At 50.0% G+C, this 26,495-nt stretch overlaps 2 protein-coding genes across 2 annotated transcripts; one reads left to right on the forward strand and one right to left on the reverse strand.

Moving 5' to 3' along the window:
* Positions 1 to 5,791: 5,791 nt before the first annotated feature.
* LOC309452596 (olfactory receptor 14C36-like) lies at positions 5,792 to 6,724 on the forward strand (the record flags this gene model as incomplete). Its single annotated transcript, XM_082077217.1, has 1 exon — positions 5,792 to 6,724. One exon carries the CDS (start codon positions 5,792 to 5,794, stop codon positions 6,722 to 6,724), a length of 933 nt encoding a protein of 310 aa, XP_081933343.1.
* A 17,669-nt stretch (positions 6,725 to 24,393) lies between these two features.
* Positions 24,394 to 25,359, reverse strand: LOC309452597 (olfactory receptor 14I1-like; the record flags this gene model as incomplete). Its single annotated transcript, XM_082077218.1, has 1 exon — positions 24,394 to 25,359. The coding sequence occupies one exon, from the start codon at positions 25,357 to 25,359 to the stop codon at positions 24,394 to 24,396; it is 966 nt and encodes a 321-aa protein (XP_081933344.1).
* Positions 25,360 to 26,495: the final 1,136 nt, after the last annotated feature.

Consider the following 26,495-nt stretch of genomic DNA (forward strand, 5'->3'; position numbering starts at 1 on the left):
CGACTCCCGCACTGCTGCGCTGTGCCCGGGAGAGATCCGGGGCAAACAATCTGCTCTGGGCAGAGCAGCCTGTGAAACTGGACATGGCCAGGCCCACAGGCAGGGGACGAAGGGATGAGGGTGGGACAGCAGACCTGAGACCCTGCCCTGCCTTGGATCTCTGGTTCTATCGTGGCACGGGGTGGTTCGGGAGCAGACAGAGGGACCGGGGACTCCTGTAGCTCACGCAGCACTTACTTCTAAGTAGAGGTAACGGTCCATGTCCTCCACTTCTGGTGGAAGCGCGAAGACACTGGAGAAGCAGGCTTGGAGCAGCCTTGTCTCCTTGCCCTCCAGCACCCTCTCCACTGCGCTGCAAAGAGAGAGAGCAGCCAGCTGCACGCTGGTACCTGGAGCAGCGCCTCGAGGCCTCGTGCAGGCGGCCCCGAGAGGGATGGGCAGGTACCTCAGTTCGGCAATGGCACGCATGGCGATCTGCCGCAGTGCCGTGCGCAGTTGGTCCCTGGGCTCCTCTTCCAGCAGCACCTGCAGAGCACAGCCGGGATGGGACCTGCAGCTGCCAGCACCCAGTGCCACCAGCCCCCGGCCCTGCCCAACGCTGTCCTCACAGGGTGCCGGTGCCGCAGTCCTCGACCCCTTCCCCAGAGCCGCCGGGTATCCCCTCACCTCGATATTCTCTGCCAGCTTGTATCTCCGGCAGAAGACATCTAGGCCCCTTGGTGAGCAGTGGCGCCTGCTGGTGTTGCACAGGTCACGGATGTCCATAAGAAACCCAATCTTGTGGCTCTCCTCCTGGCAGCCGGGGAGCAGAGAGGCAAACAGGGAGCGTGAGATGGGGACACGCGGTCAGCGGCACCGCAGCATGGGGGTGCAGTGCCCATTAGAGACCTGGGAGCAGCAGCTCTGCCCAGCCAGCACCCTCCAGCACTCCGCAGCAAAGCCCCTGCCAGCAGATGCCGGCACAGCCGCCTTTGAAGCGGCCGCGGTTACCTTTTCTGGGCTGCTGAGAAAGGACACGATGGAGTCCATGTATCCCCTTAGAAGTCCATTCACAGGTAACGCATCGGCATCTAATAAAGGGGGAGAGCAGGGAGGGCTGCAGAGAGGGCTTGCAGGCAGGACAGAGCAGAAAGAGCTCTGTCCCCCATCCAGCCGCACGCCTGCTGCCCCGGCACAGTCTCCCCGTGCGTGTCAGGGCTGGAGGGTGCCCGGCAGATGGGCTGCGATGCTGGAGCCAGGCAGGACGGGGAAAGTGCCCAGTGCAGCGAGTGAGGAACTCGCTTCAGACGGGCAGGAAAGGTCCCCGTCCCGCAGCACGGCTGCCTCCTGCCCACCCAGCTGCCTCTCACTGCCCATGCCCTGCAGCAGGAGCTGCGTCCCCTCTGCCTGCAGAGGCTGTGCTGGGGCCAGCTCCCAGCTCCGAGCAGCCCTGGGCTTCAGGCAGCATCATGGCCAACACCTGTGGAAACCCCCTGCCAGCGTGCAGGGAAACGTGGTCCTGGTGTTGAGCAGGGAGTGCTCGCTGGCCCCCGCCCTGCCCAGACAATCAGGGCCCCTCACTCACCCATCTCCAGGTCCTGGGCCATGCACAGCTCCTGGGGCTCTGCTGGAGAGCTGCTCTCCTGGGGAGCCCTGTCCTCCTCCAGGGCCACCACGGGGCAGGTGAGGTGTTTGTCTGCCATCTCGTGGGTTTGGGGAAAGAGGTATGGGTGAGGAATGGGGAAGACTCGGTGAAACGCCACGAGTCTGCCAAGGGCAGCCGGGAAAGACGTGGGCTGCACTTGGGGAGTCCTCAGCACAAGGCTGCCGGGGGCAGAGGGGAGTCTGCCAGGGGCAGCTGAAGTGAGGGTATGGTTGGACTCGATGATCTTAAAGGTTCGCTTCCAACCAAAAAGATTCTCTAAATCTCAAACTCAATGAAAGACGTGGGCTACGCTCGGGGGCTCTCGCCAGCTCCGTGCTCACACCCTGTCTCGTCACCGTCCTGCCGGACAGTGTGGGCTGGGGCTGCAGCTGCGCTGAGCACAGGCAGGGCAGTGGGTGTCACAATGTGAGGTCACAAAGGGCCCCACTGTGACCCTGCGCCTGGGGAGCGAGGGGCAGCATGTCCCGTTGGGAGGAACAGGCCAGTTCAGCCCTGGGCACCTGGGTGCTCTCAGGTGTCTCCAGGTCCCCCTTTGCCCTCATGTCCCCTCGGGACTGCCCTGTTGCCCTGTGGTATGTTCCAGAGCCCCGTGTTCACCTGGCTGGCTGATCTGAACAGCAGTGAAGCTGCTCCTTTAGTGGGTTTGTAGAGATTTCTAGGGAACTCCAAGGGTGGGCAGCAGAGGGGATGGGCTTTGTGTGCTGTCTCACTGCTTACAGAAGCTCTCAGTGGCTTGAGGATAAACTGACCATATAACCAAGTGACAAACTGTTGGAGCGGGCAGAGCACAAAAGGAGGAAGCCAGGTGGTGGGGGGTGAAAAAGGTGGAAAGGCTGAGGTACTAAATGCTTTCTTCACCTCAGTCTTTAACAGTCAGAACAGTTGTGCTCCAGGTACCCGGCCCCTGGAAGCAGAAGACAGACATGGGGAGCAGAGTGAAGCCCCAATGATCCAAGGGGAAATGGTTGGCAACCTGCTACACCACTTGGAAACCCACAAGTCTGTGGGGCCAGATGGGATACACCCGAGGGTTCTGAGGGAACTGGCAGAGGGGATCACTGAGCCACTTTCCATTATTTACCTGCAGGAGGACAAGAGACACAGAGAATATCGCTGCTTTCCCTTATTAAATTCATCAGTGGCCACACAGTGACTTTGTTTCTCGTTTAACTGTTCCTGCAGTAGTAACAGCTCATTATGGGGCCCTTGAATTGCCTTACAGGTCTGGGCTGAGTTTTGATCTGGACTGTTGCTGTGCTTGGAGGCTGCTGTCCTTGCAGACCAGATGAACTCACTTCTGCCACCTTGCCTGGCAGTTTATTCCATCCGTGTCACAGCTCTGTCTGCAGCACTGACAGCTCCAGCTCCCCCAGTCAGGTCCCTGGCTGAGGACATTGCCTCACATCTGGGCTGAGCCACCCCAGCTGTGGCACCAGCCCAGCTCTGACCTGCCACAAGGAAACCTGGTACCAAGGGTCCAAGAGCCCATGTGTGCAAAGGCTTTGAATCAGAGTACAGACATGACATGGCCAAAGATTGATGAATGTCTCTCTAGACCTAGGAGTATAAAACCAGAATAAAATTGCTAAATCCATTCAACTGAAGATATTCCTCCTTCAGCTTGGAGAAATTAGATCCTTTGCTGTAACCTTCCTGGTGTCCTGTCTAATGATGGGACAAGAAGAGATGATTTTCATACCAGTTTATTTTCTAAGAGGAAGAATATAATGCTGGCAAGAAGTGTCTGTGCAGAGGAGAGAGAATCAACATCACTGATTACTTGAAGCTGTTTGAAAGGTTGTGTCCCCGGAGCCCCAGGGACACCTGGAGGGAGCCCAGAGGGGACAGAGAAAGGGACATCATGGGCTGCTCCTGTGCTGCTGAGCTGGGCTGGGCTCCTGGGACACAGGGAGCTCATGGAAGCAGCAGCACTGCAGAGAGACAGCTCTGCCCAGGAAAGCTCCTCTGCACACGCAGCAGGGCTGAGGGCTCTGCCTGCAGCACCGAGGGCACAGGAGCCAGGCACGGAGAGGTTAAAGACAACATGGGGTGGAGGATGCTGAGAGATCACTGGGAGACAAATCTTCACAGCCCTGAAAAGAGTAAGTCTCTGGCCATAGCCCAATTCAGCTGCAGTTCCTGGAGAGATGCTAAAGCTGGAACATTCCACAAGCTGTGGCATCTGTCAGGAGGGACGTTGCAGTTTCTCCAGTGTAGAGAAAACGTTATATAGAGGTGAGTTTCTCTGCTGCACGTTCAGAGGGACATTTCTAATGGGCTTTTTCAAGGAGAAGGTAAAGGAAGGGGTTACAGTAAAGCTAAGGAGCTTTCCCAAGTCCTTATTTTCAATTTCTTTCTCTTGGGGAATTTGAGAGGAGAAATGGAAGAGTAGCTCTCATACTTGAACAAATCACTGAGACCACTCAGCTGTAACTACAAGCAGTTAGTAGGTCTGATAGGAGCCTCCTGATGAGCCTTCATCCACTCCTCTGCCCATGGACAGATACAGCATCGCCTTTGCTGGACCCAGCAGGATCACCCACCTGTCTTTGTTTTCAACCTGCAAACAGGAAGATGCTCCCAAGCAGTGCCCTGCAAACAGGCAGGTGTCTGTAGGGCCAGGGTGAGGGCACAGAGTTTGGGATGGGGTCTGTGAGCACTGACAGGGAAAAGACATGGGACAGGGAATCACCTCCCAGGAGGAAAATCTCCTGGCAGCAGGGACATGATCTGGGAAGGAGGAGAAAAACCAGAGCTCTTGTGGGAGGGAGAATGTAGAAATCTCTGATTGATCCCCTGCAGTGCAGATCCCTCCTGTGAGCAGCCCCCTGGCCTCCTGTCCCACCCAGCAAAGCCTCTGCCCTCAGGGCCGAGGGCTCCAAGGCATGAAGCAGCTCCTGTGGAGCCAGAGCTCCAGTTCCTCTGCAGAGCACAGGGGCTGAGAGCAGCTGCCCGGCAATGTTGGTGTCTGGGAGGTGGCTGCACAGCTGGGGAAGGGTGACGCTGTCTGAGTGCCCGGCTGCCTCTGCCCTGGCCTCTCTCACACCCACCCTCACTGCATTTTCCTTCCTGCTCCCCTGCTCTGGGTCACTGCTGTTGGGATCTTGTTCTTGCTGTCAGGCTCTCTGGGGATGGCAGTTTCAGCTGCAGAGTCACAGCCTGAGCTTGTGGGTCCTTTCCTGCAGGTGTGTCCATGGGCACAAGTGTCCCAGCTTTGCTCTGACCTGTGGAGTGTGGGCAATGAAGTCTGTAGGGTTGAATCTCCCTGAATGAAATGCCATCATTCGGACACTTGGCTATCTGCATGAGGTTTCCATCCCAGCTGTGAGCTCCCCTCCGGGATGCAAACCCATCCTATAGCATCTTTGTGTTATCTGAAAGTCTCAAGGAGAAGCACAGAAATGGTGTGACAGACAAAATGCTGTTTGGTTTGTGAAATGAGCTACTTGTTCCTTGGGCTAAATGTGGGCTGCTGAGACCTTAGAAAACAGTGAGATGTGTAGTGGTCTGAGGTGGATCCCTCTGCTCTCAGCAGTGTCTGGTGGCTTTTCAGGGTAACATGGGAGTGTGATCACCCTCCATCTCAGAAAGTGCCAGCCCAGGGCAGCTGGAGCAAGACAGAGGGACAGGCCAGGTCCCCTCACTCTGCACTGACCCACAGGCATCCTCTTGCCTTGCAGGACTCACTCTGTTCTCCCTGAGTGCAGCAGAAATGCTGATGGTTTCTGACACCCAAGAACATTCCCCAGGGTGAGAGGGGAGAAGGAGCTGTAAAAAACCCCAAACCTCTCAAACTGCCTTCTGCTATCTCATTTCCTTATCCCTGGGAGTGCAGATGCTGACAGGTATTTCTGGACCAGGAGCAGCTTCATGTGACAAAGCTGAACCCCAGGACTGTTCCCTGCCCCCCGTTCCCATGCCCCCTGCTGCAGCCAGCGGGCACAGGCCCTGCTCCTCACGGCACCTCCAGCCAGCACCACCCAGGGCTCAGACATGGAGCTGAGGGAAGGTCTCGAAAAGGACAAGGCGGGTGTGAAGCAGGGAGAGGGTGTATGAGAAATGATTTTGACTCTGCTCAGAGAAGCCTCCCCTAACGTCTCACTGTCTTTTCCTTCTGTAACAGTGCCCTATGCTTGGAGGTAGCAAATGTCCAACAGCAGCTCCATCACCCAGTTCCTCCTCCTGCCGTTCACAGACACACGGGAGCTGCAGCTCTTGCACTTCTGGCTCTTCCTGGGCATCTACCTGGCTGCCCTCCTGGGCAACGGCCTCATCATCACCACCATAGCCTGGGACCAGCACCTGCACACCCCCATGTACTTCTTCCTGCTCAACCTCTCCGTCATTGACCTGGGCTACATCTCCACCACTGTCCCCAAGTCCATGGCCAATTGCCTCTGGAACACCAGGGCCATCTCCTACACAGGACGTGCTGCCCAAGTGTTTCTGGTTGTCTTTTTAGCTTCAGCAGAGTATTGGCTTCTCACCATCATGGCCTACGACCGCTACGTTGCCATCTGCAAACCCCTGCACTACGGGACCCTCCTGGGCAGCAGAGCTTGTGTCCACATGGCAGCAGCTGCCTGGGCCACTGGGTTCCTCTATTCTCTGCTGCACACGGCCAATACATTTTCACTGCCCCTGTGCAAGGGCAATGCCCTGGGCCAGTTCTTCTGTGAAATCCCCCAGATCCTCAAGCTCTCCTGCTCAGACACCTACCTCAGGGAAGTTTGGTTTCTGGTGGTTTCTTTCTTAGTAGTCTTCAGCTGTTTTGTTTTCATTTTTTTCTCCTATGTACAGATCTTCAGGGCCGTGCTGAGAATCCCCTCTGAGCAGGGACGGCACAAAGCCTTTTCCACCTGCCTCCCTCACCTGGCCGTTGTCTCCCTGTTCCTCAGCACTGTCATGTTTGCCTTTCTGAAGCCCCCGTCCATCTCCTCCCCATGGCTGGACCTGGTGGTGTCTGTTCTGTATTCAGTGGTGCCTCCAGCAGTGAACCCCCTCATCTACAGCATGAGGAACCAGGAGATCAAGGATTCAGTGTGGCAACTAATGAATGGCTGTTTTATGAAGCAATAAACTGCCCACAATCTTCTGCATAGCATACATAATGTAAATCATTTTCTCACTGAGTGGTTGTGCCCATGTGCATTGGACACCCTAGAGAACCTGCTGCAGGTCAATCATCATGGACCAGCCCCTCACAACCACCATTTCCAGCATTGGCTTTTCACTTCAGCTTGAAGAGGTTCTTTGACCCTCCCTGGCATCACAACTAATGAGTAGGTCAGATGTGGATGTTTGCATTGTGTAGACAAGATGTAAACAAACGCACAAAGTGCTTCTGAGGTGATGAACCCGAGTGAGCAGAAACACCATCAGCTGTTCCTTGGGGTTCCATGAAGGTCAGTGGGACAGACAGCATCTTGATGTGACTTCATGTTGAGAGTAACATCCTTTAGGGAACCACCTGAATGTAGCACTGGGATGTGCTTCCTGGAACTGAAGTTCCCATGTCCATTCTTTATGCCATGGGGCATCTCATGTAAGTGCAGAGAAGGGTGACAAATGGCAGGGCTGAGGTGCCTCCCAGCCTCCTGGAGTGGCAGGAGGAGGTCAGAGAGACACAGTGACTCCTGCATCTGTGTGTACAAGGGAAACACTCTGTCTCTCAACATCCATGGGTGCATAAGGAGTCCATGGTGAGGTTACTTCTCTCCGGTCAGGCTAAAGACCACAAGAAGTCTGACAGGTTGGGGTCCCTGCCTGCAGAGCAGTTTCTGAGATAGTCAAGCTTTCCATGGTAGTGGGAAGAGGCTGGAGAGAGGAGAAAAATAATAACTGTAAAGGACAACTTGGGAGGTGCATTCTGGATATCAGGAGGAAGAAACGTCAGTGGAAGGGCAGTGCTGCGGTGCAGGAGGTCACCCAGAGGCCGTCGGGATCAGCCCGTGGCTTTGTGTTTCAACAAACAGCCAGTGAGGGTGCAGTGAATGAGGCACGGACTCTTGGGAAGGTGCAATGAGAGATATTTATTACAAACTCAGGCTTGCATTTATACTTGCTATGATTCTTGCTCAAGCATTTGCTGATTTGCAAAGTGAGTCATTACATAAACGATATATTTTGTGTTCCCACCAAAGTTACTGCCATAAACACAGGTTTTGTCTGTCATAAGCTATCCCTCTGTCCTTGATGTATCAATCCTGTATCAGTCCCTCTGTTCTTGATGTATCTGCAGCATACGGTACTTGCTGCTTGTATTTTTCCACTAGTGCTCGTTCTCACACTGTCGACTCTCGCAGTTTCTCACAGGCCCAATCTTAGCACACTGCCACATCTCCCCTTTGTGTTTAATAAGTGCATAGCCATAGCAGTATGTAATTGCATAGCTATTACCTGATTAAACCTTTTTTCAATCATTTGTTGTAACTAGATGTCTCTTTAAGACCGTTTAAAAACCCAGTTGGAGATTCCTTACAATCCTGTTTAATCTCAGAAAGTTTTAGCATATTTATAGCTTTAGGTATAGTGTGTCTAATCCTGTATAAAATCCGCTGTCAATAACAATTCAGCCTGTTGCTAGATTTAAGAATGTTATGATTCCACCCTGGATCGACCAAGGGACAATTTTGATCTAAGTTCCCTGTATATTCCCTGACAATATCTGCCCTATACAATAGTGTTTCAATCTCTTTCCCTGATTATCCTGTTCAAGGGTCAAAACAAACAGATCTGAAGGGGATAAATATAATGCCTATGTATCCTTATTTATTGTGTAATATGCATTATGCAATAGGCAATATATGATTTAAAATACACTTCTTATGATATATTACATATAAGGCATTACTATACTACACATCACAAAGTATACCCACCTAGATCTGTGCAGCATATTCATATTATTTACAGTGGCCTCCATTGATTAGAAAATTCAAACAGATTCTCCCTGGTTGCTGTTCCCCAGGGAGTCAAACAAACTCTTTCCAACGTCACAAAATACAACCCAGGACGGGGAGGGGATTCCTTCCGAATCCCTCCTATCGATTACCCACTACCTATTTCACGATCACAATAACAGACGATTGGTGAACTGTAAGTATTGGACTGGAAAATCACCAAAGACACAAGTAACAACAGCAACAAATCACTAAAGACGCAAACAACGATACAATTACTAATGCATGAACAACAAAGTCACTAAAGGTACCTTTATCAAATTACTGTTTTCTTGTTTTTCTCTTTTATTTAGTGTTTTATCATTTTTCTCTTATTTCCTTACTTTTCTTTTTATTTTTTTTCTTTTCTTTTTCCCTTTTTTAAAGTTACCCAAGTTACCAAAGCTTCCAAAATGCAAAGGCCCAATGCACTGGTATCCCTCCGAAAGACAGACAAGTTCCACATGTGTCACTTGGGTCACCCAAGTATCAATAACCAAAATGCAAAGACTCAATGCGGTGGCAATAAAACCACAATAGCTACTCACTCCCCCCCTTCCCTCGAAAGGGAAAGGAGAAACTTGCATTGAGATAAACACAGTTTAATAAAATAACAAAATACTAATACACCACTAGTAAATATATATATAATATAGCGATAAAAGCTACGCAGTGCAATTCCTCACAAACTCTGTCTGCACACAGCCAGTCCCAGGAAGCAGCACCCTGGTCCCAACAGCTGATCCCAAAGAGAGAAAAAACGCAGAAAAGCGCAGAGGCCTCTCCAAAATGGCAAAAGGCCAAATCAAATGTCCTGAACTGAACTCCCCTGGCTCCCATAAAAAAAACTAAGGAAGAACTCACAAGATAAATAAAAGAGCGCAAGAGCAAGAACACCTGAGAGAGAGAGGCTGGAAGATCCCAACTCTCCTAAAGATGAAGCGTGAGGCTAATGGGATGGAACACTCTCATTGGTCAGCCTGGATGTCAGTCAAGCTCTGCCCCGTCCCTCCCCACTTCCTCGATGCTGCACACCTGTGGGCAGAGCACTCAGAGTGTCCTTGGCTCTCAGACCAGAGCAATTACAAACATCAACTCTGTGCTGGGCTGTTATCTCTTGTTCTCAAACTAAATCCAAATAATGACCATGCTTATATGAAAAATGAAGGTTTCTAACTGCATGAGGAAAATCCTTTTCAGTCAAACCAGCACAGACCTGAAGCTCTCCCATGCCAGACCAACAAAGCTAGAGAAGTACTAAAGAAATTATTGAAGGGAAACAGTCTCAGCACAGCAGCTCTGCCAGGGAGCACCAGCCTTGTCCTTTCCAGAGCTGTTCTCCTTCCACTTCCCCACTCTCCTGTGAGCCCTTGTGTTGGTGTAAGATCTGAGCACTCCTGACCCTTGGTTACAGTCCCGCTGTGTGTCAGTCCTGTGACCACAGGCAGGGACAGGCAATGGGCACTTCTGTGACAGAGCTGCCTCCAGAACAGCATCTCCATCAGCAAGGGAATCTCCTTAGCACAGTGCTTGAAGGCTTAAGTCTTTGTCCAGAGTTGCTCTCAAGAATATGCCTAAGGAATGGACTCTCAAAAGGCTTTGTTTTCTGTGTTTTCTGTGGGCTCAGTGGGATGAGATCAGGGTCCCAGTTTGGCTTTCAAGGGACTTAGAGCTGGTGGTTCAGGTTTGGGTTGTTGGTGGCCAGCACCCAGGCAGATGGTGGATAAGGCAGGGCAGCTCTGAGCACCCTCTATGGCCACCTCAGAGCTCGTGTGGGAGGCTGTCACAGTGACAGTGATCAACATCAGCTGGGTCTGTCTCTCAACCTGACCACTATGTCCCTGCAGAGTCACCACAGCCTGGGCATCACAGCTCACTCACTGCACAGAGCAAAAGCCCCAGCTCGGGGGCTGTGGGGAGTGTGGGAACAGGGTGCAGGAACAGCTGGCCAGGCCAGTGCAGATGTGCTCTCCTTGGGGAAAGGCTCTGTGGGGAGATGGGATGTCCCAGGAGAAGATCAGGGCACCATGTGTGTGCAGACACGGAAAGAGAAACCCTTTTCTGCCGTGGGTGCTAGTTTGGGGCAGGCTGCCCTGTCCATGGGGCAGCAGGAGCTGCCTGAAGAGCCCCAGGGCCAGGACTCGGTGCTGTCCTGGGGAGTGGGGCTGGCACAGGGTGCTGAAGGCTGCCGGGCATCGGGACATCCTGAGCGTGACAGCCAGAGAGACACTGTCACTGACCTGTTTCTGCCATCTCACTCTACAGGGCCTGCCCAGACTGGGCTTTCCTGCTGGGCTGGGCTGGGCTTGAGTGGGAGCAGGATGTGGGGAGAGCTGGGGAGGAGCTGGGCTGGAAAATGCCCCAGAGAGGAAACCACCCGTGAAAAGATGAAGTGAGTGTGCATGGTGGGGGCACACAGCAATGTTCTCACACAGCCAGGCCTCCTGGGAGAGACATGAAAGACCAGCAGAGCAGGGTCTGGTCTGTCCCCACGCTCCTGGACAACATGGAGCACCTACTCCAGGACAATTGTCACAGACCAGCCCCTTGCAACCACCTTGTAGGTCATTGTCCTCTCACCACAGCTGAGAGAGATTGTTCTTCCCTCCATGGAAGGACACCAAGTGACTAGATCAGAAGTCCAAATTTTAAATGAGGCAAGATGTGAGCATGCACATTGTGAGATGGGGGAGATGAACCTGAATGACCATAAACACCATCAGTTATTGCTGTGGAGGCCATGGAGGCTTGTGGGACAGTGTATCGAGGTCGCTTCATGTTGAGAGTAACTTCCTCAAGAAACCACCTGAATGGAAGAGTCATGCATTGGATGGTCTGTCTCCAGAAGGCACCTGCGCCTTGGCTATGGGGATTTCTATTCTCATAATTTCATTCTTGCCCTAGACAGAGTTCTGTGACCTCAATGGAGTTGATAACTTCTGCGATTTTGCCACGTTGCTGGAGACTTCTTGCAGTAATACTGTGGCACTCATGTTTTCATAATCTGCATTTTAGAGCCAGTTTTCCTCTTCCCATTCACATGGGCATCCTGTGAATGCATTGCTGCTCTTCACCCCAGTGCAGACAGGCAGAAGACCTTCTCCACCTGGCCCTCTCACCTCACCAGTGCCACTGTTTTCTACAGCACTCTCATGCTTGACTGCATGATGCCAGAACAGCAATCCTGAGACAGTTTGACAAAGCCTTTGTACTACACCATCCTCACATCCCTGCTCAACCTGCAGCCCAAGAACCAGAAAGGTTGAGCAGAAGTGAAGCACTGAGAAAAAATGTCAGGAAAGCTTTGAGGTTCACACAGAGACCATCAGAGTTGTTGACCTCCTGTTGTGTTCTGAACAGGCCCAGAAGACCTGGATGGCATTTGCTGTGTTCCAGAAACTCACCTGCAAGGACAGGATATAGAGAAAGCCTTTGGTGTGGGAAGGGGCAGAGAGTTGCTGGTGGAGCTGGCTTGGTGTCTCTGTGACACACCTCTCAAACACCCCAGAAAAGTTGTGGCTATCAGGGAGGTTCCATGGTTCTCTGAGAAATAAAATCACAGTATCACAGTATCACAGTATGTTTGGGATTGGAAGGGACCTCAAAAGATCATCTAGTCCAATCCCCCTGCTGGAGCAGGAACGCCTAGGTCAGGTCGCACAGGAACATGTCCAGGCGGGTTTTGAATGTCTCCAGAGAAGGAGACTCCACAACCTCCCTGGGCAGCCTGTTCCAGTGCTCTGTCACCCTTACCGAGAAGAAGTTTTTTCTCAAATTTAAGTGGAACCTCTTGTGTTCCAGCTTGATCCCATTACCCCTTGTCCTATCATTGTTTGCCACCGAGAAGAGCCTGGCTCCATCCTCGTGGCACTCACCCTTTATATATTTATAAACATTAATAAGGTCACCCCTCAGTCTCCTCTTCTCCAAACTAAAGAGACCCAGCTCCCTCAGCCTTTCTTCATAAGGGGGGTGCTCCACTCCCTTTATCATCTTTGTTGCCCTACGCTGGACCCTCTCCAGCAGTTCCCTGTCCTTCTTGAACTGAGGGGCCCAGAACTGGACACAATATTCCAGATGTGGTCTCACCAGGGCAGAGTAGAGGGGAAGGAGGACCTCTCTCGATCTACTAACCACCCCCCTTTTAATACACCCCAGGATGCCATTGGCCTTCCTGGCCACAAGGGCCCAGTGCTGGCTCATGGTCATCCTGTTGTCCACCAGGACCCCCAGGTCCCTTTCCCCTACACTGCTCTCTAATATGTAATCTCCCAACCTATACTGGAACCTGGGGTTGTTCCTGCCCAGGTGCAGGACTCTACACTTGCCCTTGTTAAATTTCATTAGGTTATTCCCCGCCCAACTCTCCAGCTTGTCCAGGTCTCGCTGGATGGCAGCACAGCCCTCCGGCGTGTCAGCCACTCCTCCCAGCTTAGTGTCATCAGCAAACTTGCTGATAGTGCACTCTATTCCCTCGTCTAAATTGTTAATGAATATATTGAATCATATTGGCCCTAGTACTGACCCCTGAGGCACTCCACTAGATACTGGCCTCCAACTAGACTCCGCAACATTGACTACCACTCTCTGGCTTCTCTCCTTAAGCCAGTTTGCAACCCACCTCACTACTCTATTGTCTAGACCACACCTCCTCAACTTAGCTGTGAGGATGCTGTGGGAGACTGTGTCAAAGGCTTTACTGAAGTCAAGGTAGACCACATCCACCGCTCTGCCATCATCCATCCACCTTGTTACATTCTCATAAAAGGCTATGAGGTTGGTCAAGCATGACTTACCCTTGGTAAAGCCATGCTGCCTGCCCCTAATAACCTTCTTATCCTTGATATGCCTTGAGATGGCACCAAGGATAAGCTGTTCCATTACTTTCCCAGGGACAGAGGTGAGGCTGACCAGCCTATAATTACCCGGGTCCTCCTTCTTGCCCTTTTTGAAGACTGGAGTGACATTTGCTTTCCTCCAATCCTTGGGCACCTCTCCCATTTCCCAAGACTTGGCAAAGATGATGGAGACCGGTCCAGCAATGACTTCAGCCAGCTCCCTCAGCACCCGTGGATGCATCCCATCTGGACCCATGGATTTATGGATGTCCAGACTATTTAATTGCTCCCTAACCCAGTCCTCATCAACTAAAGCAAACTCCTCCATTGCCCTGGCTTCATCCGGGGTCTCAGGGGTACAGGGCTCCCCAGGACAGCCTCCGGCAGAGTAGACAGAGACAAAGAAGGCATTCAGTAATTCTGCCTTCTCTGTATCTTCTGCCACCAGGGCACCCACCCCATTCGTCAGTGGGCCTACATTGCCTCTGGTATGTGTTTTATCTGCTATGTATTTGAAAAAGTTCTTTTTGCTGTCCTTGACCCCTCTTGCCAGCTGTAATTCTAAGGAGGCCTTGGCTATCCTAGCTGCCTTCCTACATCCTCTAACTGCAGCCTTATATTCCTCCCAAGTGGCCAGCCCCTGCTTCCGTGACCTGTAAACTCTCCTCTTCTGCTTGAGCATACCCAACAGCTCCCTATTCAACCACGCAGGCCTCCTGGCTCCCTTCCTTGACTTCCTACGTGTGGGGATGCTCTGATCCTGAGCGTGGAAGAAGCAATCTCTGAATGCAATCCAGCTATCTTGGGCCCCTTTTCCTTCAAGCAGTCTTGCCCGTGGGATTTCCCCCAGCAATTACTTGAAAAGGCCCAAGATAGCCCTGCTAAAGTCCAGGGTTGCAATTCTACTTGCTATTCTGTTCCTGCCACACAAGATGCTGAACTGCAACCCAGGCAGCCCTCAACCTTTACTGCTTCAACCAGAGCCTCCTTGTTAGTGAGGATGAGATCCAGCAGTGCACCTCGCCTAGTCGGCTCCTCCACCATCTGCATGAGGAAGTTCTCATCAATGCACTGGAGGAACCTCCTGGACTGTGGCTGGCTGGCTGAATGGTCCTTCCAGCAAACATCAGGGAAGTTAAAATCCCCCACAACAAAATATCAAAATTGTCTTCAAGCAGGTTACAAAGGAAGATGATTGGTAGAGTTACAGGTTGGGCAGCTTCACCTCAGTCCCTGGGGAAGTGATGGGGCAAATGCTCTTCCAGACATCTCCAGGCACTTGAAGGAAACAAAAAAGAGTGCAGAACCTGCATGGGAGGGGAAAGTAGGGAATGTTGTGTACCTGGACTTTAACAAGGACTTTGACATGGTCCACCATAGTCGTATTAGTGATATCTGGATGGAAAATAAAGATGAGAATGTGTGTGGGAGTTTGGCTGGATGGTCAGGCCCAGATGCCATCAGTGGAATGGACTCCTCCTGGAGGGCAGTCACTGTTGGCATCCCTCAGTGGCCAGCACTTGAGACAACACCTGTGAACATTGTCATTATCTCCATCTATGATGGGTTAGAGCTCACTTTATGGTCCCTTGTGGATAAAGGCAAACTGCGGGGAGCCCTTGAGCTACCCTATCAAGTTCACCTGCCTCAAGCAGCACAGTCAGACAAGATGACATTCAGGTCTCTTCCAATCTGAGTTATTCTATGATGCAAGGAATCTTTCCCTTGGAGAGCTCTTTGAAGACAGAATAGGGAGAGGATGAAAAAAAGCCAGTGAAACAGAAGTACATAGAGAGAATGTTGCACTCTAAATACAGAAGAAAAATTGTTTTCACAAGTGGCTGCCTAAAATTATTCACACAAATCAAGAGAACATGATCAACTGCTGGTACATGGCCTTAGTGCTGTTAATAAAAAAAAATAAAAATCTGAAAGTTCGTAAAAAACTAAGCATGCTGGAAATGAAGACTTTTTCAGTGACTGCCTTGAGTTTTTTTCTGCAAAGGTTTCAGCTTTTTCCTACTCCTAAATGCTCCCCTTCACCTTGAAAGGAATCTATTACTCTAACCCTTAACCTCAAACCTTACCTCTAAAACAAAGCCCAAACCCCTAACCTCTCACACTTGCCCTACCTTTGTCCTTACTTACCCCACACATGAAAATACTGGCCTTCAGCCTAGCCCTGACCCCAGGCCTGACAAAACCCTAACACTCAAAGCCTGCCTATACCCTAAACACTAACTGGACGCCCTTAGCAGAGCTCCAAACCCTTCTGCTAAACCTTTGTCTAATCCTGAACCCTGGAAGGTGAGCTCTAATCCCTAACCTGAAAGCCTAATACCCAAAGCCTTCCTTTCCATGCTCTCAATCCCTCACCTTCAGTCCCTTTCCTAACTTGGACTTAGGCTGCTTGGCACCTTGGGGGCAGGACATGAGGTCCCAGAGCAGTCTCAGGGTGTGGGAAAAGAAATGTGAGGTGACCTGTATCTGATCAGGTTGTAAACCAAAAGGAGGAGACAGGTGAGAATGCTGTGCTGAGCTCAGCTGTGCCTTAGAAACTCCTACTCCAGCAGGCAGCATGGGACTGTGAAGGTGGCTGTGAGGTCAGTTCTGTCTCTGGAGTTGAACGGCATGTGGCTTGGAAGATCCTGGTGAGGTTACTTTTGCCTGGTCAGCTGGTGCAGCTAGTCTTGCAGAACTCATCTCTAGAAGGGTTATCCCATTTCGCTCCACTGATCATATTCATTGTTTTCTTACAAGGAAAAATAATCAACTCCTCATTTCTACTGGCCCTAAAAGAGGCTCTTCACATGTGAATTTGTTGCTGCAGTTTTACATAAAGATAAGGACATGCAGTTGGCCTCATCACTGGCAGCAGGTGGGAGCTTCCTGCAGACTTCTCTGTTGCAACCCAGTCTATCCTGCAACTCGCAGAACTGTGTGCTCAGCACAACACAGACTAAAGGCCAAGCTGTACGTGGGCACAGCCCTGGGTCTACTCTAGTTTACTGTTATGTGGACGTCTAACTCTCCATGTACAATGGTGTTCTGGTCAGGATCACTGAACCTCCTGATGAAGGTTAGGGAGAGAATGAGTTGTCCCTTAGACAGCTGGAAGAAGCCTCACAATTTTAGGCCCTGGTAGTCATTGGGGAGTTTGAATACCATAGACCTCTACTAGAAGTCTTTGGTTTAAGGGAAGGTAGAAGGTATTCCTTGATCCAACACGGTGGGAATGGTCTCCTGGATATGTTTTTCAGAAGAAGACAAAGCAGGACTGCTGGAAGATGTGGAGGGGCTAGAAAACCCTGAGGGAAGTGAGCGAGACAAATTGTAGCAGCACTGAGTAGAGATGAAGGATGACCTCCCTCAACCCTCTGGCAGTGATGAGTCAAGGGGGATGACAACTCCCTTGTCTGGCTGGCCACACTCCTATTAATGCAGCCCATTGTGTACCTTTACTTCAAAAGTGAAAAGCCAGGAGAGGATGAGGCTTTGGGAAGACATCTAAACAGCCTTCCCATACCTTCTTGGATACCAGCAAGTTATCCTCCCTGGCCTTAGTTTGGCTTCCTTTGTATTCTCATTCAATCTTTCTTAGCATTTGACCTTGGGGATCCTTCTTTGGTCAGCTATTTAATTAAACTAGTACCTCCTTAAATCATCTGGAGTGCCTTGTAATGCCTGATACTCTGATCTTGTTAGGGGCACCACAAATCTGATAGGCCATCTATATGGACTGGCAAAGCAGAGCTTCACTCCAAGAGAACCTTGAGAAACTTTGGGATTGGGCAATAAAAACCTCATGAAATTTTAGAAGGAGAAGTTGCCGGTTCTTTACTGGGGGCAGAATAACCCCACACATGAGGGCAGGCTGGGACCTGAACAGCTCAGGAGTGATTCTGAGCAGAAGGGGCTGGGCATGACGAGGGATGCCACACGAGCCCGTGGTGCATGCTCACCATGAGTAAGGCCAAGGGCATGTGGGGCTGCATTAGGAGGAGTGTGGCCAAACAAACAACAGAATTATAATCTACTTTGAATCAGCGCTGTGGTGGCCACATCTGGGCTAGTGTGTCTGGGTGTGGGACTCCCTGTTCTGGAGGAATGGAGGGGAACCAGAGAAACTTCAGAGGTCTGCCAGGGTGGGGTTTGGGGCCTTTGAGAGAGGCTGAGAAACCTGGGCTTCTTAAGCCTGGTGAAGTGGAAGCTCAGGGCACTACAGCAGTAGCCTGCAACTGCTTGAAGGGTGGTTTCAGAGATAATGGAGCTTTTCTTTGTAGTAGAAAGAGAAGGAAACCTCCACAAATTGCAACTTGGAAGGTTCAGATTGGAGGTTCAGAAAAAGACATCTCAGTCCAAGGGCAGTTTTGTGGTACAAGAGGTCACGCAGAGGGAGCCTGGATCAGCCCGTGGCTTTGGGCTTCAAGGAAAGAGCAGTGAGGGTGGAGAGACATCAGTGAAAGTATGGAAATGCTGGGATGAGAGCTAGGTAGGAAAGCAAGATGGATGTCAACAGCCTGAAGGGACAAAGGTGTCTGAAGGGGACAGTATCAGCAAACATGAAGTAGACATGGCCAAGGGCTCTGGTGAGGCTGAAAGGCCACACAGGACCAAGGTCTTTGTCCGCCTGGCTATGGCAGTTGTATCTGTCTCTAAGACCTACCAGGAAAAACTCTGTTTTGAGGCTCTGGACTTTGATTCTCGTTGCCCCTTTTTGGGGAAGCCGGGAGGGGTTGTACAGTTTCCTACACTTGACCTTGCTCAAACTCACACCCCACTGCTCCAGGAAGAGCCCTGAGCCACACATGAGGCATCTGCCTTCCCAGGGCCTGGGGTCAGGGTTTGGCCTTTAGGCTGGTAAAACAAACCAAGGATTTTCTCCATAGCAGAACGACCTGTACAGTGCCTTTTCCTACCTGCAATCACAACCTTCAATTATCTTCTCTAACGAGTCCATGGAGAGTCTTTGTCAATAATGACCCTCAGTGGGGTCAATCAATGTTTCAAGGTACTTTGAGTTGCGCTTCTGACTTCCACCTCTTGAGCGATTTGTTCAGTCTCCTTTCAGTTTCTGTAGTTCATGGACTAAGGGCCAAATACACTATGGGGCTCATTAAAAATACAGAAAGTATTAAAAATACAGAAAGTATTAATGAACTATTTCCCTTCCTGTAATTTTCTTCAAGTCTTCAAGACACTACAACTAATTTGAGCTGTTTCATAATGTAGCTGAGAAGGAAGATTTCAAAAAGCACCTAGCAGTAATTATTCTGTATTTTGAAGGGCATATTATGTTCCTTTTCAGCTCAGTGAAGAGGTGATAGTACCGTTCTCTGGTTGATAATGATCCAGAATGTCTCCTCAGTAGGTCTGGACAGGTAGGAAAAGCAGTCCCTTGAGGTCCAACATGGTATGGACAATGCTCCTTCTCACCTGCCCAACCTTACCCTTTCTCTCGTTGCCCCCTGGGACTTGTTCTCACTTTTTGTTACATCAGATTTGTCCACATTTCTCTGCAGCTGGATGTTACAGCTCCTTTGCACCATCTCCCAAATGCTCTACCTAGAAAGCTGGCTACACAGAGACACCGAATGATTTTTCCTAATTACAAACAAAGAAAAGTGAAGCACAATTAAGCTTCAAAAATAATAAAACACACTCCTCCACCATAAGTTAAGTACAAGCTGCCTCTAATGAGGTTGTCTTTCAACAAGGGATAATCTTATGAGAAATGTTTTAAATAAGCAGATAAAAGGATAAAGATACAAACATAATTAAAGAGTTGACTAAGGAGATAATTAGACTACTGCAAAACAGGCAAACATTTAACTACCTGAAGTTCAAAACAGCAGCTGGCAAGTTGAGAGCAATCTGAATGAATAAAGAATAAGAGAAAGAGAAAACTGGAGAATAATGGAAATGTCTAGAGAGTCTGCAACTGAAAATGGGACTTTAGAAACAGTCATTATATCAGGACAGGTGAAAATACATGAAAGATCACAGAAATTAAATACACCATATGACAGGCACAATAGTGACAAGGATGTTGCAGGAGATCAACACATCTTTGGAATATCCCTTTTGAAAGGTCACAGGATTGGTAGAGGTCTCTTGTGAGTGAGAAAAACCCAATGTTGCAGTCAAAAGTGCCAGCCAGGGAACCGCAAGCTGTACAAGAACACTTTGGTGAGGAGTGACCTGTCCAATGAGTCCTCTTGGGTGACATTTCTGGGCACCTAAAAGAGAAAAATGTGTCCGAAAACCATCAGCATGGACTTAGCAAGGGTAATTAATGTCTCACAAACTTGATTGCCTTCATGATGAAGTAACTGCATTTCTGTGTGAGGGCAGAACAGTGGATGTCATTTACCTGAGCTTCAGCAAGGCTCTTGGCATGGTGTTCCTCAATGTTCTTGTACCCAAGGTAGGCCATTATAGTTGGATAGGTTGACAAACAGATGGGTGAAAACCAGTTGGATATGAGGCTGACAGAGGAGTGGTGAAGGGGTCTCATGTCCAACCTCGAGACCACTGGGACTTACTGGGGGCTTGTGAGGCAGCACAGGGGACTCTGCTGAGACCTGGGCAGTTTAATACTTTGATAATCTGTGACCTTGAGGAGACAACTCTCACCACATTTGTTGATGATGCTAAATTGGGAAACCTCATAGGCAGGAGGGCTGTCCTGTCAGGAGCATCACGACAGAGAAGGACAAAGGGCAGGTCCTGCACCTGGCATAGACTAACCCCTGAAGATGTTGATAACTGGGAGAGAGGTCAGTGGAGGGCTGCTAAGATGCTCAGGGACTGGGACACTTGCTGGGAGGAGAAACTGAGGGAAAGGGCCTTGTTCAGCCTGGAGAAGAGAAGGCTTTGGGCATCTTGTAACAGCCTCTCTGTCCCTGCCAGAAGGTTTTTCCAGAAGGTGGAGACAGTCTTGTCATGGAGATGCTTGGCAGGAGGATAACAGACAACAGTCAGATGTTGAAATGAGGAAGGTTCAGGATGCAGATAAGGAAATATTCTTCTCAGTGAAGGCATCAGAGCATTGGAGCAGCTTCCCCAGCTTTGTTGTGCTGTCTCTGTCCTTGGATGTTTTCCAGCCCCCACATGGTAAAGCCTTGAGCAACGTGGTCTCACTCCACAGCTGAACGTGCTGTGAGGAGGAGGTCAGACCTGAGACCTCCTGAACTCCCATTCAGGAGAGTGGAAACCCAAATAGTGTTGTGGTGTCTTCCCCTCTGAGTCTTCCCCTGATGACAGCAGGGAATGCTCTCAGGTTCCCCATGACCATGGAAGTCAGTCAGTATAGTCAGATCAGCTGGAGCTTGCTTGTCCTCTTGTGATGCTCAGACATAAAAGCCATGAGAAGGGCTGAGGTGTGCAGGGGGGATTCATAATTAAGGCATTGGCTGTGTTCTGACGTATTTACTGTGTTGTGGTAGGCATTCTATCTTGTGGAGAGGATAATGGAACATATCTCCCTCTTCCCTTAGAATCACAGAATGGTTTGGTTTGGAAGAGACCTTAAAGATCATCTAGTTCCAGCCCCCCTGACCCAGATCTTCCTCAAGAAAAGGTTGTTTGAATCTCATTGCATTGATTTGACTGAAACAGAGTTAATTTTCTTCATGCAGTTAGAATCTTTTTTGCAGCTAGGATTAGGAACGACGCATACCAGGACGCAGACAGAAATTCACGCAGAGGCAGAGATCTTGTTCAGGAAGGAGCACAGAGCCTGGCCAAGCAGAGAGCTGACCTAGGCCTAGGCTGCCTTCTTTATTCACCATTGACAATGTATAGGATTTACAGGTATGGGCCTGGACTAAGATGTTTACAAAAAGGTGCTTTTCCAGTAATTGTTATTAAGAACACACTAAACTCATGTGATATTTGTCTCACCTGTTTTTCCAGTCATTCACAGACCAGGCCCAAGGACATTCACACATCCCATGCACTTGGGGGCGGTTATCCGGCCCGAGATACCATTCTCACGAGTCTGGGCTATAACTTTTTACAATTACGAGCAATGTACTTCAAAGTAATCTCTCCAAGGCCCTTTCTATATTATTACGTTAGTATTATGTCTTCGACCGTCCAGACGGTCATGTTAGTATTGATCTTCCTTTATCATCCAGGTGTCTGGAACCGCACATCTTGCTTTCCCACATTTTACTTTCCAACAGCTTCATCAGTACCACTTATGGCATTCGTTCCTGATCAGCTAGCCAACTTCCTACCCACCGCATCATCCAAGTTTTCAGTTCAGACATCAGAAACCTGCTCTAAGACTTTGGGATACCACATTCAAGGACTGGCAAAAGTCCAGGTACACAACATGCCCTTCTTTCTCCTCTCACGCAGTTTCAGCCGTCCCTTTCTTGTCCTTCAATGGTCTCAGCCATCTCTTTTGTGTCCTTCAAGGACCTGGAGATGGTTGCAAGAGTATTTGCCTCATCACCTTCCCAAGGAATGAGGTGAAGCTGATCTATATGTAACAGTCCCAGTCTTCTTTCTTGTCCTTCTTGAAGCTGGGTTTGTTATTTGCCTTTTCTAAGGATCTTGGAATCTCCCTGCTCTCTCTGGATTTTTCCAAGATGTTTGAGAGAGATCTCACAATGACTGCAGCCAGCTCTAATAGCACCTCTCTGGCCCTTCCTATATCAAAAGTTTTCTCCGTATCTCACAGTTCCAGGGGAGTGCCAGGGGCACAGTAAACACCTGTCTAGCCCATCAGGCACTGTTTGGAAGAGAATCAGAAGTGAATTCTTCCTGTGTGCCCATGACTCCAATGGGGCCTGTGGCAGAATGCAAACCCCCCTCTCTCCCCCTCCCTCCTTCAGTATGGAAGGAGTAGGCACATCTCCCTCTCTTTCTGCTACTTGAGGCTAACAGCTTCTTTTGTTTGGCCCCAGAGCCCCTGGCCAGGGCCATTAGAAGAAGGGAGCGCCGAGGCGCCACTGAGCCGCTGGGCACCTGCGGCCAGTGTGGGGGATGTTTGGAGGCTTCGGGGGCACCCACAGCCAGTGTGGGGGTGCAGAGAAGCTTCTAGAATGCCTACAGTCAGATCTGATAATATAAAAACGGGATTCTTGTCGAGACTCTACCCATTTTGTAGCGGGTGTCTCGGAGCACGAGCAAGATGCTGCTGCCAAGAGCCCCGTCCCCGGGACTGAGACTCCGCTTGCCTTGCCGCCACATGTGTAAGTGAATTAACCCTCGCAGGATTGCAAGTATATTTATACTTTTCGTGCACATTTGCACATGTAATTTCCGTGCACATTTGCACATGTACTTTAAATTATTTCCTCGCACAATCGCGAGTGTATTTTCCTCACGTGCTTCCACATAAGCATGTGTAGTATTCCGTGCACATTTGCACGTGTAAGTAAATTAACCCTCGCAGGATTGCGAGTGTATTATAGATTTACCCTCGCACAATCAAGAGTGTACACTTTCCGTATTCACTACGAGTACGTGTATCTCTTTAAAAATAATCCTGCACCGTGTTTAGGCAAGTGTGTATTCGTCTCGGACTCAGGGCGGCTCCGGCATTGTTTTGAGTGAAGCCATGTGCATGCACACTGTGGACCGCCTGTTGCATTAGTTGCTGCCCCTTAATAATTTTCCTCAACTTATATCCGAACCTTTATTTAAGTCACTTTGGAGTGCTAAAACCCTGTTTCTCACTGGTTTAATAAAAGTTGTTTTGGACCCTGTTGTCCCTTAAACTAACCTCGGGGTACCTCCGTGACAGGGCCTCTGTGCCACTCACAGCTTTCCTGAGCATTTTTTAAGTGTCTCACTCTCTGCAAACTTGCTGGTCCTCAGGCTGTAGATGGGGGGATTGAAAAGGAGCATGAGGATGGGTTTTGTTAAACTATTCAAAAGGGTTGTTCTGGGCATCACAGAGACAAGGATGAGGGTGCTGTGGAAAACAGCAGCATTTGTGAGGAGAAAGGAACAGATGGAGAATGTCTTCTGCCTACCCATGGAGATCTGATACCCACAGAGAACAACCATGTGAACAAGAAGAGGAGAATGGGAATGGAGAGAGCCTGAGTATCACGGTGTCACTGCATGAGAGCTCCAGCAATGTGGTAAATCACAGAAGTGGTCAGCTCTGCTGGGACCACAGAACTGTACCCAGGACACGACTGAAATGATTCCTGTAGATGACAGAGGAACCCCTAGTGTGTCTGCCCACTGGAGACAAATGTCCCAGGTCATGAGTCTTGTACAGGGCAGGGGATGACACACAGCCCAGTACAGATCACAGGATGTGGTCACCAGTAGTGAGCGCTCTGTACAAGGACAAGGTGCAGGAAACAGCACTAACACGATGATGAGCAGGGATGGTGCTGTCCCCAGCCACAAAGCTGCCCATCAGCTGGGATAAGGGAGTGGATATGCAGAAGGTTTCCAGGGAGAACAAATGTCCCAAGAAGAAGTCCATGGGGATGTGAAAATGCTGTTTTGTCACCACCTGCACAATAATGAGGGGTTTCCCAAACAAAAACACCATGCAGGTCATGAGGCAGAGAAGGATTTCCTAAGGGATGGGAACATTCCCCATTCCTGGTAGGAGGGCACCTCCACGACTGCCCCATTGCATTTTTGCCGTGGAAGGTTTTAGGTCCCTCTTTTCCCCTTGCACTTGGTACAGAACTTGCGAGAAAGGAGTTTTGGTTCTTTTGTAGATGCTTGGGTATCAGTCAGAAAGACAAGCCATTGCAGGTACATTTTTGTTTTTTTAACTAAAAATAGAGTAGAGCCCCATGTTCACATAGTCACAGGGTCACACTAGCGAAGTGGATAATGAAGTTGAAATGGGTTGTCCACATTCCTTTGTGGATAACATCATCAAGGTTAAAAAAAAAGAGGCAGAACAAAAGACAACACAAACACAAAACTGACAACAAGAACAACAAACTAATGAGAAAGGATGGACCTGTAATGAGTTACATTATGAGTCATATATTGAAACAGAAGGACAGTCTAGAGCTTCTGGAAGGCATCCAGTCATCAGTTTCCACACTGCATTCTGGAGCTCCTGGTTTCTCAGGCTGTAGATGAGGGGGTTCAATGTTGGAGGCACCAATGAGTACAGAACTGCCACCACTAGATCCAGGGATGGCAAAGAGATGGAAGGGGACTTCAGGAAAGCAAACAGGCCAGTGCTGATAAACAGGGAGACCATGGCCAGGTGAGGGAGGCACGTGGAAAAGGCTTTGTGCTGACCCTGCTCAGAGGGGATCCTCAGCACGGCCCTGAAGATCTGCACATAGGACAGCACAATGAACACAAAACATCCTAAAATGACAAAAGTACTGAAAACAAGAAGTTTAAATTCCCTGAGACAAGCATCTGAGCAGGAGAGCTTAAGGATCCGGGGAAGTTCACAGAAGAACTGGTCAACAGTATTACCTTCGCAAAGTGGTAGTGGAAATGTATTGGCCGTGTGCAGCAGAGAGTAGAGGAACCCACTGGCCCAGGCGGCTGCTGCCATGTGGACACAAGCTCTGCTGCCCCGGAGGGTCCTGTAGTGCAGGGGTTTGCAGATGGCAATGTAGCGGTCATAGGCCATGACTGTGAGAAGAAAAAACTCTGCTGAAATGAAGAACACAAACAGAAAGAGCTGTGCAGCACATCCTGCATAGGAGATGGCCCTGGTCTGCCAGAGGGAATTGGCCATGGACTTGAGGACAATGGTGGAGATGGAGCCCAGGTCGATGACGGAGAGGTTGAGCAGGAGGAAGTACATGGGAGTGTGAAGGTGCTGGTCCCAGGCTATGCTGGTGATGATGATGCCGTTGCCCAGGAGGGCAGCCAGGTAGATGCCCAGGAAGAGCCAGAAGTGCAAGAGCTGCAGCTCCCGTGTGTCTGTGAATGGCAGGAGGAGGAACTGGGTGATGGACCTGCTGTTGGACATTTGCTGTTTCTGGTCATGGGGACCTGTTCACAGAGGAAAAGGCAGTGAGAAATTTGGGCAGAGTTCTCTGAGCAAAATGTATTCCAGTTCTCATGGAAATCACCTAGACTGACTTACCCTGTTCAGGTCCCTTTCACAAGCTGTAGTTGGTGCTGGCTGACGGTGTCATTGGCAATAGGCATCTTTGTTGTGGACTATACTGAATTCAGTCCTGCCCTACAGCAATAGGGAAATAGAAAAATGGGGTGATCTCAGATTATATCAACTCATGATATCAAAGACCATTTAAGCACAGTCACTCCCATTTCACCTAATGGCAGAGCAGAGCTGTAGAGATCTTGTTCTGTTTATTTTATTCTAACTGCCCCACCACGGCTGAGGAGGTTTTGTTTGTTTGTTAAGACAAAAATGCCTTAACAATGTCTTTCACTGCAAGTGAAACCTTGTGGGTGCTGACAGACAAAGGGACTGTCCCTTAGTGCAGAGTGGGGACGGCTGGTCTGTCCATCAGTCCTGGTCTCAGCTGCCCTGTGCCGTCATCTCTTTGAGCTGGAGGACGATCAGCCCCAGATGTTCCCCTGAGCAGAAACTGGACACTGCTGAGAGCAGAGCAATATGGTTTCCAAGGGCTGATCTGCAAAGCACTGACCGCTCTCATTGTACATGAACAAGATCTCAGCTCTGCCCTCCCGGCCAGGGACACACAGGGCTCATTGCATCATATAGACGATGAGCCACATTGCCATGGCCTAGTGCCGAAGTGTCTTCTCCATGGGGCTCCTCTCTGGGCAGAGAGTATCCATGGGAGATCTGTGCCCTGGTGGGGGACAGCCTGCAGCCCAGCAGAGCCCCCAGTCAAAATTCCTAAAGATGGGGTGTCCTGAGGCTCAGCTCATTGCCAGCCCCACACATCGACATGCCCAGAGCCCCAGGTAATGTGGGGCCAAAGGCAACCAGAACAAGACATGAAACACAGATAAATGCCCCAATCATCCGGCCAAGGGAGGAAGGACATGGACAGACGGACAGGCACTTGGGGGTTTCTCCTCACTGGGAGCTGGGCTGTTGAGAAGGCTCAGACTGAAGCCCCACAGCCCTGGGATCAAAGGCTGTGCTGGGCGGGAGGAACCAGGGGG

Source organism: Streptopelia decaocto, assembly GCF_964273445.1.
Source record: "Streptopelia decaocto genome assembly, contig: HAP1_SCAFFOLD_65, whole genome shotgun sequence".
Taxonomy (NCBI): domain Eukaryota; kingdom Metazoa; phylum Chordata; class Aves; order Columbiformes; family Columbidae; genus Streptopelia; species Streptopelia decaocto.